This window comes from Aspergillus ibericus, assembly GCF_003184845.1.
Source record: "Aspergillus ibericus CBS 121593 unplaced genomic scaffold BO80scaffold_11, whole genome shotgun sequence".
Taxonomy (NCBI): Eukaryota; Fungi; Ascomycota; class Eurotiomycetes; order Eurotiales; family Aspergillaceae; genus Aspergillus; species Aspergillus ibericus.
In genome coordinates this window covers 22918-38226 of record NW_020292109.1, presented here as the reverse complement: position 1 = coordinate 38226, position 15309 = coordinate 22918, and the positions used below count along the sequence as shown (strand labels likewise).

Below are 15309 nucleotides of genomic sequence, written 5' to 3'. Positions count from 1 at the left end.
TCCCTCTTATAGTATATATTTTCATAGAGCATGGTGGGTTGAAAGGTCGGTACCTGGAATGACCGTTACAGAGTATCATGTTGAGTATGACTAGTGGTAGTCTGATTCGCTGCAGATGAGTACCCAGTTACTTGGAGTGACTATACGGTGGGTATAGTAGAACTCGCAAAAGGAGGTATCTATGCTAAAATCTCACCGGAACATCCACTACCTTGTCTCGGATATAATCCACAAACCCCTTTCCAAACCCATCCAGCCGACTACTACTACTGACCCCCCGTCCAAGAATCCCATAAATGACAAAATGTACAGCCATGATGTTTGGGAACTCGACCCGTTCGAGATAAAAACTGTCCTGCCAGTCGTTCCCGATGAGTTGGCGCATCCGGTCTTTCGTCATATACGATCGCAGCCATGGCCAGTGGTTGGGGTTGGTGACAAAAATCCCACAGTTCAAATTTCCCCCCTTGTCGCCGGATCGGCCCAGAGCAATCTCGCCCAGGCGAAGTTGCTTGGTCGGCCCGGTGAAGACATGGCAATCCGGGTCGTAGTTCTCCCGCAAAACCAGGTCTTGGTAGTGTTGTGGGTGACCGGTGTCGTACGAGCGGATGTCATCAGCATCGTTGATCAAGTTGATTGTTTCGTCAATGTCGGCCTGTTTGATCAGTGCTGGATAGTAAGCAAGGAATGGCCGCGGTATCGCTGTCCGAGCATCCAGCGATGCATGAAAGCCTACAAATTCATAAGTATGAAACCCCCGGCTAAAGACCTAGACGTACCGGAAAAATGCTTGAGGGATATTTCTTGCATGGCCTTGGCTACAGCCAGAACAGCGTTCTCGGAGCGGGAGGCCACGAATATTCGAAGATAGGTTGTGCTTTCACTCTGACACACTGGATTTGGTGCAGGTGTTCCGATTCTGGAATAATCAGTATAGAGCTAACGTATATCGAGCGACTTACCTCTGGAATTCCAAGGTCTCCAGGTTCTGCCTCGCTTCTTCTGGGAGAAAATGGCGGATTTGCCGTTCGAGAAGATCCCACTTTTTCTCGGTGGCAAACCCGGTAGCATTGAACAACAGCTGGGCCTCGTATCCTCCTTGATAGAAGACGGCAAGCTTAGTGGTGGAGGGTGGTGGACCTCCACGAATCCCAGCTACACGTACCCTGCATCCCCATCAGTAAGGCCTCAGACAAGGCTTGGGCTGGGATATTTACCGATCTTTGGCCTCCTCTTTAATAGTCACATCAGCGATAGAAGCGCTCACATCACTATTGAGATAGGTCGTTCCCTGGAGTTCATACAGGAACTGGCAGCAGACAGTCTCTGCATTCACGATACCTGGCGTACCTGGGTGCTTTGTGATAACACAAGTGCCGTCTGCGGCAATCTCAGCGATGGGAAACCCTGGAGCGACGAGGTCATCTAGTGCATATCTATCAAATCCAGCAAAGTTGGCGCCCGTTACATATGCAGAACATTCAATCAAATGGCCGGCGATGAGTGATCCGGCAAGATTGTCGTAGTCCGTCTCCGACCAGTCATGCCAATACCAGGCTGCTGCTATAACAGGGCTGGCGTCGGCAACTCGGCCACAAATAATGATGTCGGCGCCCCGGCGCAGGCCATCCACAATGCCACGGGCTCCCAAGTATGCATGTGCAGATACCATGGGAACTGCTTTCTCGGCTGGATTCAAAAATGCGTAGGTTAATTCCGACGGTACCACGTCAGGATTCCCAGAGTCAAGATGAGTCAGTTCTTCTTTCGTGGTAGGCATGTTTGGTCCAACGCGAGAATATAGGTCATCTCCAAGTAGATATGCCACGCGGAGATCCAAATTCCTATCAGAAACCTACCACAGAGAAGGTCAACACTCTCCCATCCCACATGGAGAAAATATACTTACCAAAGCTTGGGTCTTCAGTGCAAGAGCTTTAGGATCCAAAGCGCCACCGTTAATCACCACTCGAATACGCTTCTGTGCAATCACATCAATCGTCTGTCGAAGCCCTTCCCAGGCAGTTGCTTCATATCCGGGGTGCTTTCCATTCCGCCAGGCCTGAGCGTTATTGGCCAGGTTGACTTCTACATAGTCGCTATCAGCAAAAGGGTGCAAGACGGAACACATGAGGGGTAAATCACCTGCGAGATAATCCCCGGTGATAAAATCAACATCACCAAATGTGGCCTGTCGGTACATTTCATACGCTGGATCGCCTGCATAGCATCAGCATGAAACAAATGATTGACTGCAGACCACCTACCATGATAGCCGGAGCAATTGGCCACCCTAACAGGGCGCTTTTCAGAAGAGAAAGACATAGGAACAATGTGAATGCTAAAGTCCCTTAAATAACCCAGCATCACCGATAGACGAACCTGCCCTTTCTTCTGGATTCATTGCGCCTTTTGACTATTGTCCGTTGGAAGACGTCACCTGGTAGGCTAATCAGTTGCCATTGCCGTGGGCCACGGGAGTTGATGCCCGCGGGCCGTGGAGAATGTTCTCCGGTCCTTTGAGCATAACAAAGCCGCAAGGTGCGTTGCTGTCCATTTCCCCTTATTTTAGGTTCTCTGCCATTTCCAGTTGTTCTTTTGATTATTCTCTGAATTCCTCTCTATTATCCTTGCCTGCAACAGAGATATCAGCATGACAGTGACCCACGAAACCATTCCCGGAACCGAGGTATACGGACCGGGGACATTCATCGACAAGAACGTCCTTCCGGTGCCTACAGATGCTCGCCGTGTATTCGAGATCCTCGCTTCACGAACCCCCGATTTCACGAAAAACAAAGCAGCATGGGATACAGTCCATTTCGAAGGCCGGCCAGAGCCTATGGTTCAAGGGCCGATCAAGTCACCCGTCATGGCGGCCGCATTGCATGCCATGGCAGGCCTAGTTGCTAACGAGCTTCTGGAGCTGCGGGATGGGAAGCTCACCGTTCAGAATAGCGTGACTGTCGATACCGACCACGCAGGCATTTGGCTCGGTTCCGCGCTCACCACTTATATCAACGGCTCTGACGTACCTGACCTGGCACGGTCAAGGAAGCTGGGTACCCTCTTCGATCAGGATTTCGAACAAGGCTTCGGAAAGGGGATATCGAGTCGAGCAACAGCCATCTATCAGACCAAGGATCCCCATGTGTGGTACCAGCTTCATGGCTCACTCGACGCAAATACCGCCCTCAGGTCGATGGGAATCAACCCTGATGTGACCTTCGACACACCTCAAGGATACTACGACTATATTCAAGAATACGTTAGCAAGTGGACGCCCGACGAACTCGAGATGCACAATGTGCGCCACGGTCTGTGCGGAAGCATCTGCTATTCTCCAGAGGGTTGGAGGAAGACAGAGTTTGGGAAGCGCCTGTCCAAACATCCGTTGATCAATGTGACAGCTGAGACCTATGCCAGGCCTACGCCTCCAGTGCCTCTGGCCAAGGGCCTATCCGACAAACGGCCGCTAGCCGGAGTCAAGGTCCTGGAGATGGTGCGTATCATTGCAGGGCCACAAATCGGTGTTACCTTGGCATCTTACGGAGCAGACGTGATCCGGGTAAACTGCAGCAGACTGGCGGATCTTAATGTATGCTTCCATAGCCCAAATAAATCGAGAAGTCCGCTAACTAGGTAATTCATTTTCAGGTGCTCCAATTAACCCTGAATGCCGGAAAAAGAACGGTCGACCTTGACATCACCAAGGCGGAGGATATGGAACGGTTGCAAGAGCTGCTCGCAGATGTTGATATTTTCATTCAAGGATTCCGAATGGGTTCGCTGGATAGAAAGGGACTGAGTCTGCATAACATGCTAGAGATCGCAGCGAAAAGAAACAAGGGGATCGTCTACATCGACGAAAACTGTTACGGTCCGGATGGCCCATTCGCCGAGCGTCCTGGTTGGCAGCAAATTGGGGATGCTGCATCGGGTAGCTCATATGTTATGGGCCGGTCCCAGGGGTATGAGGATGGGAAGAGTGTGCTTCCACCACTTCCTGTGTCTGATATGATAACGGGTCTTGTTGGTGCGGTCGGCGCGATGATTGCAATCAGGCGACGGGCAGTAGAGGGAGGCTCTTACCACGTCCATAGCTCCTTGGTTGCTGCAGATACGATTGCGTTGGAAAAGGAGATCGGACTGTACCCTCCCGAGGTGGTTCGGGAGACGATCGAACGGTGTGGGTTCAAGGAAATCACTCCCGATCAATATGTGACCGAGGTTTTGTTATCGGTCATTGATGGTTGGAAGAAGGGACTCCCTCACGATCTGGATGAAGACTCGAGATTCATGACGACATTTGAGTCAGGACACTGGGGCCGGCAGACACTTTTGAAACCTGTTCCAAAGCTGGGTGTTGAGGAGTCGACGCCGAGGTGGACTTCTCGTCCAGTCCCTCATTGCCACCATGACCGGAGTATTGGTTGGCTTTGAATAGAATTGGGACAGGTTCTGGAGACAAGCAGTTGGATTTAATCCCAGCTAGATATATGTATCCCAACAACGACCAGGCTGGGGCCGAGCATAAATAGCAATTCCAATTAAATATCAGGCATATCCACTTCTGGTCTGTCCCCACCTGAAACAGCAGGAATGGACACACCAGGGAAAATATCCTGCCAATTCCAGAATGGGGGCAGAGACCACTGCCACTCCGCTGTCATGTCATACTCGGGCCCGAGTGTCGGATAATCAATGTCAGGATATGGTTGTTGCGGTAGCATATTGGTGGGGTTTGCACTCCGTTCATCCATCATAGGGGCGCTAGCTGACGGCGCCGATAGCGTACTATGTACGGGGCAAGCTGGGCGGCTGGTATCCTCGCTAGATTCATCGGGTCCCGGATTTTCTTTATCTGTCCCGATACCAGATTGACGACGACCAAGCTGTGCTGTCACGACGGCCTGTCTAGCAGAGCGCTCTAGGTCTGAGCACATACCCAAAATGTAGTCGACATAGGTACCAGGCTCCTCAGATGCAGTATTTGCGAGGAAGTCAACAATGTCCCGAATCATTGCAAGGTCGACACTGGCAAATGAATGTGTAGGATCTCTGAGCAGCTTTAGGGCTAATGGGACGGATGCTGCAGCAGGAAAATAGATAACATTCCTCAACGACTAGGTCAGCTTTCGACTCTTAACACATGACAGCACATATCACTTATATGTAGAACCGAGTAGGTTTATCTGAGGGAGAAGGGACAGTGCGGAACGTGCTGAGTCGAGAGCGCGCGCAAGAATCGAAGAAATAACCCCACCTGTGCCGTTCCTAGGTCGCTCGGTAGCATTTGCTTGAAATATGCACACCTGGTAAAGGTTGGAGTAACAGCAATGGTAGGCAAAGTGCAATCGGAGTAAATGTTGTAAGAAATAACTGGGTTGGCAGGAAAATGTACGCTGAGGCTGAAGAGTCGGAGGTATAAAATTCTGCCACCCCAATAGGGCCTCTTCGCAAGACTTTACTTCATCAAGCACTTTCTCGCTGGGCTGTCGACGAACAATTACTGTGTAAAGATGCCTGTAAACATGGCGCTGAACCAGGGCGAATTGCACCAGTAGACGGAAAAAGTTGATCCTGGTGCCGTCGATAGTCAATATACCCTTGCCATCGTGAGGATTCTCGGTGGGTAAAGATGTGTCATAATCTTCAATATCTTGGACCGGTGGACGACCCACTCGTATGGAGATATCTGAATCCAAGAGGAAGGCAATCCAAAACGTTCTTCGCCTTTGCTCGTCTTCGGGTGAAGTTCCATGCGCGGGGTTCCTATGCAATCCGATGGATTGGGCGAGGCGCATTGCCGTAGCCGCAAACATAAAGAGGGCCTGTGGATTAGGTGTGCCCTGAAAGTAAAGTGCCAGACCTAGGAGTCCTTGAACAGCAAGGAGGTCAGTATTTCGGAGAAAGACATCAGTGACAGCGTTTAATGCGTTTTTGACATGTCCTAGCGACTTCCTCCAGTTGTCGCTTCCGTCAGAGGATGCGTGTGCCCTTTCTCTGTATGATATGGCAAGGACAATATTGAGCGCTATCCACCATGATGCGCTATCATCAGGGTTCCATGAGTATTGTCTGTCGATGGACCGCATGAATGTTGTCTCGTCAAAAAGAGGAATGGCTTGGCTGAATGTCGAGAAATATTCTCTGGCCAATTGCTGTGCCGCTTTCTTAGACGGAAGGGGTTGGAAGTTGCGTCGCTCTAGACTGTCTTGAAGAATATGGGGCACCCAGCTTGTAAGTGGCCATGCAGTACTTCGTTGGGGTACACGTCGCCGGGCTCCCATCTGTGTTTGGTTGTCTGGTCCATTGACTGCGGTATTTGACAGAGCAGAAAATGCAGAAGATGCTCCTAACCAGAATCAGATGGCCAACGATGAGGGTAATACGGACAGCTTCAAACTAACCAAAGTAGCGCATTCTACCGTCCTGGGCGTTGATCACATAGGACTGATCATTCTCGCGGCCATCTGTGGAGAGCGAAAGGCCGGGTTCCGATGCTATCTGGTCATTCTCAGAGACATGTGTCCTCGGGGCCTGATATGCTGGTTCTCTGTCTTCAGTAGAAGGCGATGTTGATTCTCGAGGCGTTTCCGCGTTCTGCCGAGTTTCGTTGGCAGACCCGCTCAGACTCTCCAATTGCGATTGCATTCTTTCGATACGTTGCTCTAGCTCCTCTATATACGCCCTATAACAGTCAAGTTAGCCTACCTTACTAGTTAAAGACACTCAGTCTTGGGAATCATTGGGTCGCTAATCGACTTCCGCGATTCCGGCGTTCCGCGACATCTTGATAGGCACATGGCAAGCCGAAGGCGTGGCAGGGTGAACAAGCAGGCCGTTTTCCGTCACATTTGACCTTCTTTCGGCGGCAGGTATTGCATGCCTGGGTATGAGTGAATCAGTTGATGGGTAAGCTGCTTGTTACTATCCAGAGTATAAGTACCGCCTACTCACCTTGGCGCGCCGGATATTCCTCGTAGATGATTGTCCTTCGTTCATTTTTCCTCAGCCTCACTCATTTGAAGAGAATGTAGAGGTGAAGGACCATAAGGGTATAGTCTGCAAGCCCAATAAATTATCTCTCCGCGTCGTTGGGCGATATGAAAGATGCCTGATGGTCAACGAACTGTGCAACTGAAGCTACGGAGTACTTCTCCCATGATCAGCCACCGTTGCGATGGACTAACCCAAAACAGACTAATGTTTGCTCGCCAGTAGACAAGAGCTCCTCACCGCCTTCCCTATATATCAGCTCCCCGCAGGACCCTGGATGCGTGATAAGGCACGCCGCCATCTTCCACAGCAAACTTGTGGCTCTTTACGCATTCGCATCATTCTTTCTCACTTCCAGCTTTGAAGTACATTACATTGCATCTAGCATCATCCGTGGTTACATCTCCTATCCACCTGCAATCCACACCCACCACCATCCGGTATTCCCGGTATTCCACCATATATATCCAGTCACATCTCAATCCCACAACTAACCCCTCACCGGCCCATTACCACAACCAAACCGAGCCATCATGTCCTCAACCACCCCATTGAACACCCACCCGCACGAACAACCCCAATCCGACCCTCTTCCACCGCACCTAGACCCCCAAACCTACCCCCGCACAACCACCAACCCAACCCTGAACACCCACATCCACCTAACCTACGACCCCCTCGACCCAACCGCCGCACTATCCAAAATCTCCTCCCCCAACGCCGGCGCCAACGTGCTCTTCCTCGGCACCACGCGCAACTCCTTTGAAGACCGTCCCGTTGCCACACTAAGCTACACGGCGTACCCGCTTCTCGCCCTGAAGACCTTATCCAAGATTGCAGCGGATGCGGTGGAGAAACACGGCCTGCTGGGGGTGGTCATTGGGCATCGGTTGGGGGATGTGCCGATTGGGGAGAGTAGTATTGTGATTGCGGTGAGTGCGGGACATCGCGGGGCGGCGTGGAGGGCGGGTGAGGAGGTGTTGGAGTTGTGTAAGGAGAAGGCGGAGATTTGGAAGAGGGAGGTGTTTGTGGATGGGGAGGAGGAGTGGAGGGCGAATAAGGATCGCGATGCGGAGGGGAATTTGGTATGAAAGTGAGAGTGAGAGTGAGGTAAGTGGGCAGGTCATGCATCTCAGATAGATGGGTGAACAAGGCTAATTGGCAGTCCTATTTTACAATCACAGAGTAGGGTATTGCCTATGATACACGCGCTCGCAGACGATTTAGTCCTTCTTGAGCGGCTTGCCCTCCCGCTTCCAATCGTTGATATGTTCCATGATGGTTCTCGTGGCCGTCTCGGGCGTGTCCTGACGACCAATACACTCGACGAAGTCATTGTCGGGGTCTAAAAAGTCAGCTTCCTGCCACCATAAAACCAGGGAACGAAAACCTACCCATCAGATAGAAATAGATACTATGATCCACCAAATAATCCTCCCCAGGCTTAATATCCCTCGGGGTACTAAAGTACACCCGATACTGCTTGCAAACGTGCTTAACCTCATCATACGTGCCCGTCAAGCCAATAATCCCCGGATGAAACTCCTTGAGATACGCGCGCAGCACCTCAGGCGTATCTCTCACCGGATCACACGTAATAAACACCGGAAGGAAGATATTCTCCCCCTTAGTAGCCTCCTTCACCTTATCAATAATCTCCGCCATTTTATCCAACTCATCAGGGCAGATATCAGGGCAGTGAGTGAATCCGAAATACACCTATCCCATCCACCATTAGCCACAATCCCCACAATCCCCACAATTCTCCCCTCCCTCCCAATCATCCTCCAATTGATATCAAGAAAAAGGAATACTCACAAAAGCATACTTCCCCTTCAAATCCTCGGCGGTAAACTCCTTCCCATTTAAATCCTTCAACGTAAACGGCCCTCCCACCTTCGGTTTCCCCACTCCCTTACTCATCTCCGCGATGCGCTTCCGCTCCAATCTCTCCTTCTCGACCCGGAAATAAATAATCATGCCTCCGCCCGTCAACACGAAGAGCAGCGCCGCCTTCCACGAGAACGGACCCGTCGAGTGCCGTGCCTTCATTTGGCCCATTGTGCGTGCGCGGAGACAGAGCGGAGAAGTTGAGAAGGAGCGGATGCCATTGTTGCCTGCGCGGAGGTTGGAGAGGGTGCTGGTGGTGGTGCGGATGGAGGAGAGTGCGGTCCGGGGAGCGGTGCGTTCGATGGTGGGGACTAGGGTGGTGCGGGATGCCCGGGCGAGGAGCCGGGCCATGGGTCGCATTGAGGAGGCCATTGTGGTGTAGGGTCGGTTTGGGGAGGCTTGGTTGCGGAGTTTTCGTGGTGAGGGTGTCGGAGACTGCGCGGAGGTTTGGATGCTCTAGCTCGGTCCGGAGATGGGATGCTTGAAGGGGTTTAGTGTGGTGCCTGAGGCGGCAAGGTTAAACATCACGTGTTATGTTGTTACGGCTGAGTGAACGACTTGGTTTTATCACGTATACTCCGTAGTTAATCTGGAAACGATACATATTGTGTATTCATATGCAGAAGAAAATATGACTGTAGAATTACAAGGCTTACACCCGCCCTGTTAACGCCTGTCCAAAGCACTGCGAGAACCAAAGACGTACATGCCTGGTATGCAATTTATTGCTCGATAGGAGCCTGGTCGCCGAAGGAATAACGCGGGTTGATATAATGGAACAAAGAAGTGTAAAAGTATAAAACCGGGAAGCGACAAGTGGTATTCTGGTATGATTTGAAGCGAAAAGCAATGCGAGATTTGGTATAGAAATAACAAGGAAACACGCGTCTTTTGGTCCCAAGGACTGCTCAGAGCTGTATGTACGGCGGCAAAGTATAGACCTCACTGTACACTTCGACTCGCTAAGCTGGCACGGCTAGGAGTTGTCCGTGGCTCCTCTTCCTCAATCACATCGCTGAGACGTGTCGGATGGCGATGGCGGGGGGTCATGGACTCCCAACCTGTCCCTACACCCCATCCTGAGCCACTATAATCGACGGACGGGATCTGGCCTCCGTACAACGCCCCCGATGTTGCGGGCAGAGTACTCGGGGGGTATCCGCCCTCTTCCACGGATCCCTGCTCATAGTCGTCGCTCCCTTCTGACATCGCCGGTGGATATGCAGTAGAATGACCTTGCGGGTTGCGACGGTAACTGCTGCCAAGGTCCTCTTCGCCTTGTTCACTGCTGGCAACGCTGGGGCCATACGAGCGGTCATCATTCTCGGACGTTGGCCGAGCAGGGTAGGCAGGCTCCTGCTCATAGAAATGTCCAGGGTATTGCCTCTGGGGTTCAGCAGATGTCGATGCTGGCAGATCCTGGAGAGGTCTCTGTCCTTCAACGAATGGGTCGGTCCCGGTAGGGGAGGCAGGAGTGTCCGCATAGTACTGGCTTTCGGTCACCCCTGTGGTCGGTGCTATGCTCTCACCACCCGCATATGGGCCATCTCGAGTCGGTGGGCGATTGGAATTCTGCCGATGAGGGGGGCCCGGGATCATGGGTACAACTTGAACTCCTCCCACCAAGGTGGGCTCCCCGTTACGCAGGGAATTGGTCCGATCCCGTTCTTCCTGTTCCCGCCGGCCCAGTTCTTCCCAAGCCCGGCGAGCCTCTTCCTTGGAGATTTGCAGCTCGCGGCGCATCTCTCTCAGCAGCTCTTCTGCGCGGACCTTGTCGCCCTCTGCCTTTTGCGCCGAGGCAAGGGCTTCGGCTCGTGCTTGCCTTTCTGCTCGGACTTGTCGCTCCAGCTCTGCGAGCATTTCCTTCGACCGTTCTTGCTCGGCACGGGTGTCGAAGAACCAACGCTGGAATTTGCGCTCAGATGAGGCGCGCAGGCGCTGCAACTCCACCACCGCATGAAAAAGGTTGGCGCCCGCGGCAGAGAGATCGGTCACTTGGCGGGCCATTTGCTGATTGAGAGGGTCACGCTCCAGCCCTTCATTGTTCTGTTCAAGCTTACGAATCCAATACCCAGTCAACCCTTCCCAATGAGACGACAGCGTTTCCCATCGTTCAAACGCATGGGGAAATGGAATGCGGCGAGATTGCTGGGATTGCGGATCCGAGGAACCCTGGTTTGGCTGCTTGGTTGGGCCTGCAGAGCTCGGTGGGGCAGCCTGGATCGGTTGGGCTGGGTTGGGGCCGGCCGAAGTAGTTGGTCGACCCTGCGTTCCTGATACCTGCGCTGTGGCTTGAGGGTCTGGTCGTCTTGTGGTTGTGGAAGAGCGCTCGGGGATTTGCGCCCTTCGTTGCGAAGTTCGATCACCCGCAACGCCAGCAGCATAGTTTTGAGCTTGGCCCGGGGCCTTGTTCTCCTGCTCTCTGCGCTCCGATTCATCCTGCTGCTTGTCCCTTGCCTCCTGTTCCGCTTTCTTGCGAGCCTCTCGATCCCGGCGCTGTCTCATGATGTCCGTCGGCGTCCGCACACCACTTTGGGGGTGTGGGTTAACAGGGACCGGGCCTTGAGGGGCCCGAGAGGACCCATTCTGGGTACGACCATTGGCTCCAAAGCCGGTCGAACCAGAGGGACCTGCTACGTCAGACATGGACGCATTCACTTCCTCCAGATCTAGCGTGAATGGAAATGGCTTGCGAATTGCCTCCTCTAATGTCCAAAGTATGGCCGACGCAGTGCGTGGGGAGACTCGGGTCGTCCTATGGGGCCAATATGATCCGCCCGATTGCTGAGTGTGATATTCAGGGTCCGAGTCGGCGTCTTCGTCGTCTTCTTCAGTTTGCGCCTCGGAGAGTGCGGGACGCAATCCAGCAAGTCCGCTTGTAGGCTCGGAGACGGGTCGCACCAACACAGGGATAGATTGTTCTATGTGAGCCGGGCGTCCGGAAACATCTACCGAGGGGGGTCGTTGAAAAAGCCGAGATGTTCTCCGCAACGAACGAGTACTTCCCAAAGCGCTCGAGGGTCGAAGTGACGGATGAGGAGTAGAGTCAGGAAGGGCGTGGGAAGCAGCCTGCTGCTGGCGTTGCGGTCGAAAGGTCGTAAGTGTAGGGTCGTTCAAGTCGTAGGTATCGTTAAAGGCGCCGCGATTGCGATGAGACACCGCTGAGGATGGAGGTGAATGGGACGGGATATGCGACGACAACGTGTGAATGGGACAGCCCCCACGAAATGGGACCAGGAACGCGGGCCCTGCACCGTCGGTGGGCTTGTCAACGTGTCAGGAGAAGCTGCAGAGCTCCAACAGAATTGCGACTAGGAAGAGGGTCTCCAGTTCCAGCACACAAATTGAGCCCCGGCTGGGTGACGGATAGTCAGTACGAGAATGCTGCAATGTGGGTATTTTGATTCGAAACACGAAAGGACAGCACAGGGGAGAGCGAAAGCATTTTCAGAGCGAGCCACGCAAGTGAGAGTAAGAGAGGGTTGGAGGCAGTGGCTGGTCGAATAGGAAGAGCCGTCGCGGAATTACGATGGCTGGGAATCGGGATCTTACCTGTACTCCGTCCCTGAGCGTACCTGAAAGTACCTGAGAGCGCCCTGCCAGACCGCAACGAGCACCGCTAGAGGCTCGGGGCCGTCATGGAGCAGAGCAAGACAGCCCAATGGCTCCCGTGGAAAATGGAGGGCCGGAGAACGGCGGTCTGAGTTGTATGGACACCAGCCAGGTGTGAGGCGGACGACGGAGGAGAAAAGGAAGGCAAGTGAGACGGGAAAAGATCGGGGAAAACCAGTGGAAGCGCCAGTCACGCCCGCTACCAAATTTCACCCGATCGACGACTCCCACCCACGACAGCGCCAGTTTGGGGTTTGGGAGCCGACAAGCACTTAAAAAGGAGGGCCGATGACCTGGATGAGAGTTTCAAGGCTCTGGGACTCCAGTACGCCATCCCTACGACACGCCTTACCTTCCCACTCCTGGGTTTCAGAGGTCGCACAGATGGACTACGATGATTCAGAGAGCCGTTGGTTGGACAACAACTACTCGATCTCTACCCAAGCTGAATCAATTGGTTTGATCAGGCAATATTAGTGTTGGGTTTCGAGCCCATGCTGATGGCTTCTAGAAATCATTTCCTGGCCCGATCTCGGGGGTCTCATCCGCTCGTCTCCCACAGACAGTGCACTCCTAGTCTCCTACATCATACGAAATCATATCAGTATTCAGTCCGCTGAAGACAATTGCATCATGGTCCCATCGGAAAAGAAATAAATATAGAAACCAACGCTAGTCCACGCCTTGTCGTTGCAATGGCCCAATCCCGGCCGATGTGCTGGCACTGCTGGCTGGGTTTTAGTCCCCCGCCATGATTAGGTAGCGGCCAACTACTAGTATGTCCCTGGCCAGTGGCCACCAGGCACTCGATCAGGTCGCGATCGCTTTGCGAGGAGTCGGGCTGTGGTTCCTTGTTAATGATGCCCATTTGCCGGCGAGATCGAGGAGTAAAGCAGAGGCAAAAGACCCCTTGATAATCTGTGTGGGATTTCGATTTTCGAAAACCTGGGCACTGGCCAGGCAAATTGAATTGACTCCACTCGGCTCCATCCAAAGCACAGACCCGATGACGCTGGAGCGCTATTCTTTCGCGGTCGCACGAGCAGCAGTACGACCATACGGAAAATATATCGAGATAGTCTCCATGAGGATCCAAGTGAATGGGTCTTATTAGCTGTTTGGGTTGTGCGAAACAATCGCTAGTTGAACCAGAGTAATCTCAGTCCTGTGGACTGACCTTGGTTATCGTGCGTTCTAGACGTTCCAACACAAGCGAACTCTCGGGATAATAGCGCTCATCACAGGCGTAACCTTTTTCCAAGGGACGAGTCACAGCAAGGGCCATCCGAGTCGGGTATTAATTGAGTTCAAGGAAGGCAAGCCGTCCGGCCCGGTTTCAGACCTGTCCAATGCCTTGCAGCGAGTCTCACCCACCACTCTTCTACATAGTACTGGCAGCATGGCATCATCTGCTGTACTGCCACTGCGATTGATGCTGTCTTCTTATCCCACGCATAGGCTATGGACAGGTACAGGGTATAGAATTGGGCTATACTCGATTACAACCAACCATCAAAGCACTGGTAGAAATGACATCCAAGGGACAGGCACGGGAATCCCTGGCCAGTGCAACGAGTCAGCTCGACTTTGCATGCAGCTAGAAAGGTCCGGCAGCTCAAGACTGCGTCGTCTTCAAGAACCGGCAGGATTGCGCAGCTGCCCCGTACTACCCGTGAAGAAACCAAGGAAAGATGCAAAAGACCGTTGGATAGTTAGACTGCATGAAGCAATGCTCTATTCGCAGATGACATTCAGGAGACCCTAAGACCATAACCTCCTGAGCGCTTGTTGCACCAACACAGTCAACATACAAGCTTCCTCACTCAATTGAGGTGCAAATCTATTCGTACGTGTGACCGCGGAACGGTTGTGGGAGATGCATGAGTAAATGCAAAACCGCATCGTCATGCACAGGCTCGGAATGCGGGCCATGCAACACTTGCTTCCCCGGCGGTCTAGATGCCGTTCAATTGCACAAACTGCCTTCATAGTATGCAGACAGCAAAGTTGAACACAGAAAGGGTCATTCAAATGGAGGCCGAGGACGTGCTCTCCTCTCGAGCAGTTCCACATAATGATGGCAAGTCCAGTATGCAGTGCACAACATTCATGAGCCTGGGATCATGTTCCATGCGCAGATTGAATAAATCTCATGTCGCCCACAGACATATAGCTCACCCTATGGGATAACAACAGACAGAATCGGTCCAAGCAGAACAAGGTAACATCAGGCCAATATTCTGCAGACTCGCCAGCAAGGACTCTCAAAGTCTCTATTGGGCGGCAAGCCAACCTTCGGAAAATATATGCGTGGGGGCAATGCCTTCTTATACCCAGACCACGACGAATTCTCGTCCAAGCAAACAGACAAAGAACCAAGCAGATCCCTCTAATGCCAGCCTGCAGTATCGCAGCAACCTGGAATTCCGGCATGCGGGTCGTGGCATAGCATCCATTGGTGTATAGCCAATTGACGCGAAGTACCGGTACGATAGTCTCAGCCACAGTTGAGTTTGCCCTTGAATCGTATATCGGCCACAACTGGACTAACCGTATCATTTACAGTTTACTGTCCCTTTGATCGCGACCATCAAGCGCAATCGAGGACCGAGGCCAGGCCAACGATCGGCAACGATCGCCGCCGAGCCGTGGTTGAGCGCGCGCTAAGTTGGCGCAGATCCTGGGCCGGAGGTCGGCATGTCCTAGCGCTTGAGATCTCATATTTGCCATCACGCCCGCTCTCCACTGTCTGTACCAGGTTGCTGGGAGCGGACCCAGTGATGCAGAAATTCCAGCCACAATTCA

The 15309-nt window shown here is 52.7% G+C and overlaps 6 protein-coding genes across 6 annotated transcripts; 2 read left to right on the top strand and 4 right to left on the bottom strand.

The window, feature by feature from the left end:
* Nucleotides 1-184: 184 nt before the first annotated feature.
* On the bottom strand, nucleotides 185-2325 carry BO80DRAFT_443067 (acyclic terpene utilization AtuA family protein; the record flags this gene model as incomplete). Its single annotated transcript, XM_025721319.1, has 7 exons — nucleotides 185-732; nucleotides 780-919; nucleotides 963-1166; nucleotides 1218-1855; nucleotides 1910-2088; nucleotides 2146-2220; nucleotides 2268-2325. The coding sequence occupies 7 exons, from the start codon at nucleotides 2323-2325 to the stop codon at nucleotides 185-187; spliced, it is 1842 nt and encodes a 613-aa protein (XP_025577140.1).
* Nucleotides 2326-2653: 328 nt separating this feature from the next.
* On the top strand, nucleotides 2654-4443 carry BO80DRAFT_453555 (CoA-transferase family III; the record flags this gene model as incomplete). The annotated part of the gene is made up of 2 exons (XM_025722019.1): nucleotides 2654-3598; nucleotides 3658-4443. 2 exons carry the CDS (start codon nucleotides 2654-2656, stop codon nucleotides 4441-4443), a joined length of 1731 nt encoding a protein of 576 aa, XP_025577139.1.
* Nucleotides 4444-4550: 107 nt separating this feature from the next.
* Nucleotides 4551-7008, bottom strand: BO80DRAFT_351008 (uncharacterized protein; the record flags this gene model as incomplete). The annotated part of the gene is made up of 6 exons (XM_025715561.1): nucleotides 4551-5118; nucleotides 5314-6358; nucleotides 6414-6694; nucleotides 6718-6721; nucleotides 6769-6892; nucleotides 6964-7008. 6 exons carry the CDS (start codon nucleotides 7006-7008, stop codon nucleotides 4551-4553), a joined length of 2067 nt encoding a protein of 688 aa, XP_025577138.1.
* A 289-nt stretch (nucleotides 7009-7297) lies between these two features.
* Nucleotides 7298-8415, top strand: BO80DRAFT_377437 (molybdopterin synthase catalytic subunit). The gene is made up of 2 exons (XM_025716698.1): nucleotides 7298-8112; nucleotides 8168-8415. Exon 1 carries the CDS (start codon nucleotides 7536-7538, stop codon nucleotides 8091-8093), a length of 558 nt encoding a protein of 185 aa, XP_025577137.1. The 5' UTR covers nucleotides 7298-7535; the 3' UTR covers nucleotides 8094-8112; nucleotides 8168-8415.
* BO80DRAFT_423291 (SCO family protein) lies at nucleotides 8185-9326 on the bottom strand. Its single transcript, XM_025719015.1, has 3 exons — nucleotides 8821-9326; nucleotides 8397-8721; nucleotides 8185-8347 (listed from the first exon to the last, which is right to left on the bottom strand). Exons 1-3 carry the CDS (start codon nucleotides 9262-9264, stop codon nucleotides 8226-8228), a joined length of 891 nt encoding a protein of 296 aa, XP_025577136.1. The 5' UTR covers nucleotides 9265-9326; the 3' UTR covers nucleotides 8185-8225.
* Nucleotides 9327-9834: 508 nt separating this feature from the next.
* BO80DRAFT_443062 (uncharacterized protein) lies at nucleotides 9835-13789 on the bottom strand (the record flags this gene model as incomplete). The annotated part of the gene is made up of 2 exons (XM_025721318.1): nucleotides 9835-12156; nucleotides 13682-13789. The coding sequence occupies 2 exons, from the start codon at nucleotides 13787-13789 to the stop codon at nucleotides 9835-9837; spliced, it is 2430 nt and encodes an 809-aa protein (XP_025577135.1).
* Nucleotides 13790-15309: the final 1520 nt, after the last annotated feature.

Excerpts from the sequence above, each read along its gene's own strand:
- BO80DRAFT_377437 (XM_025716698.1), top strand. The coding sequence starts at position 7,536 with ATGTCCTCAACCACCCCATTGAACACCCACCCGCACGAACAACCCCAA.
- BO80DRAFT_423291 (XM_025719015.1), bottom strand. The coding sequence starts at position 9,264 with ATGGCCTCCTCAATGCGACCCATGGCCCGGCTCCTCGCCCGGGCATCC. Across the intron at positions 8,722-8,820 it reads TGAAGGGGAAGTATGCTTTT|GTGTATTTCGGATTCACTCA; the intron begins GTGAGTATTCCT and ends TGGATGGGATAG. Across the intron at positions 8,348-8,396 it reads TATCTATTTCTATCTGATGG|ACCCCGACAATGACTTCGTC; the intron begins GTAGGTTTTCGT and ends CTGACTTTTTAG.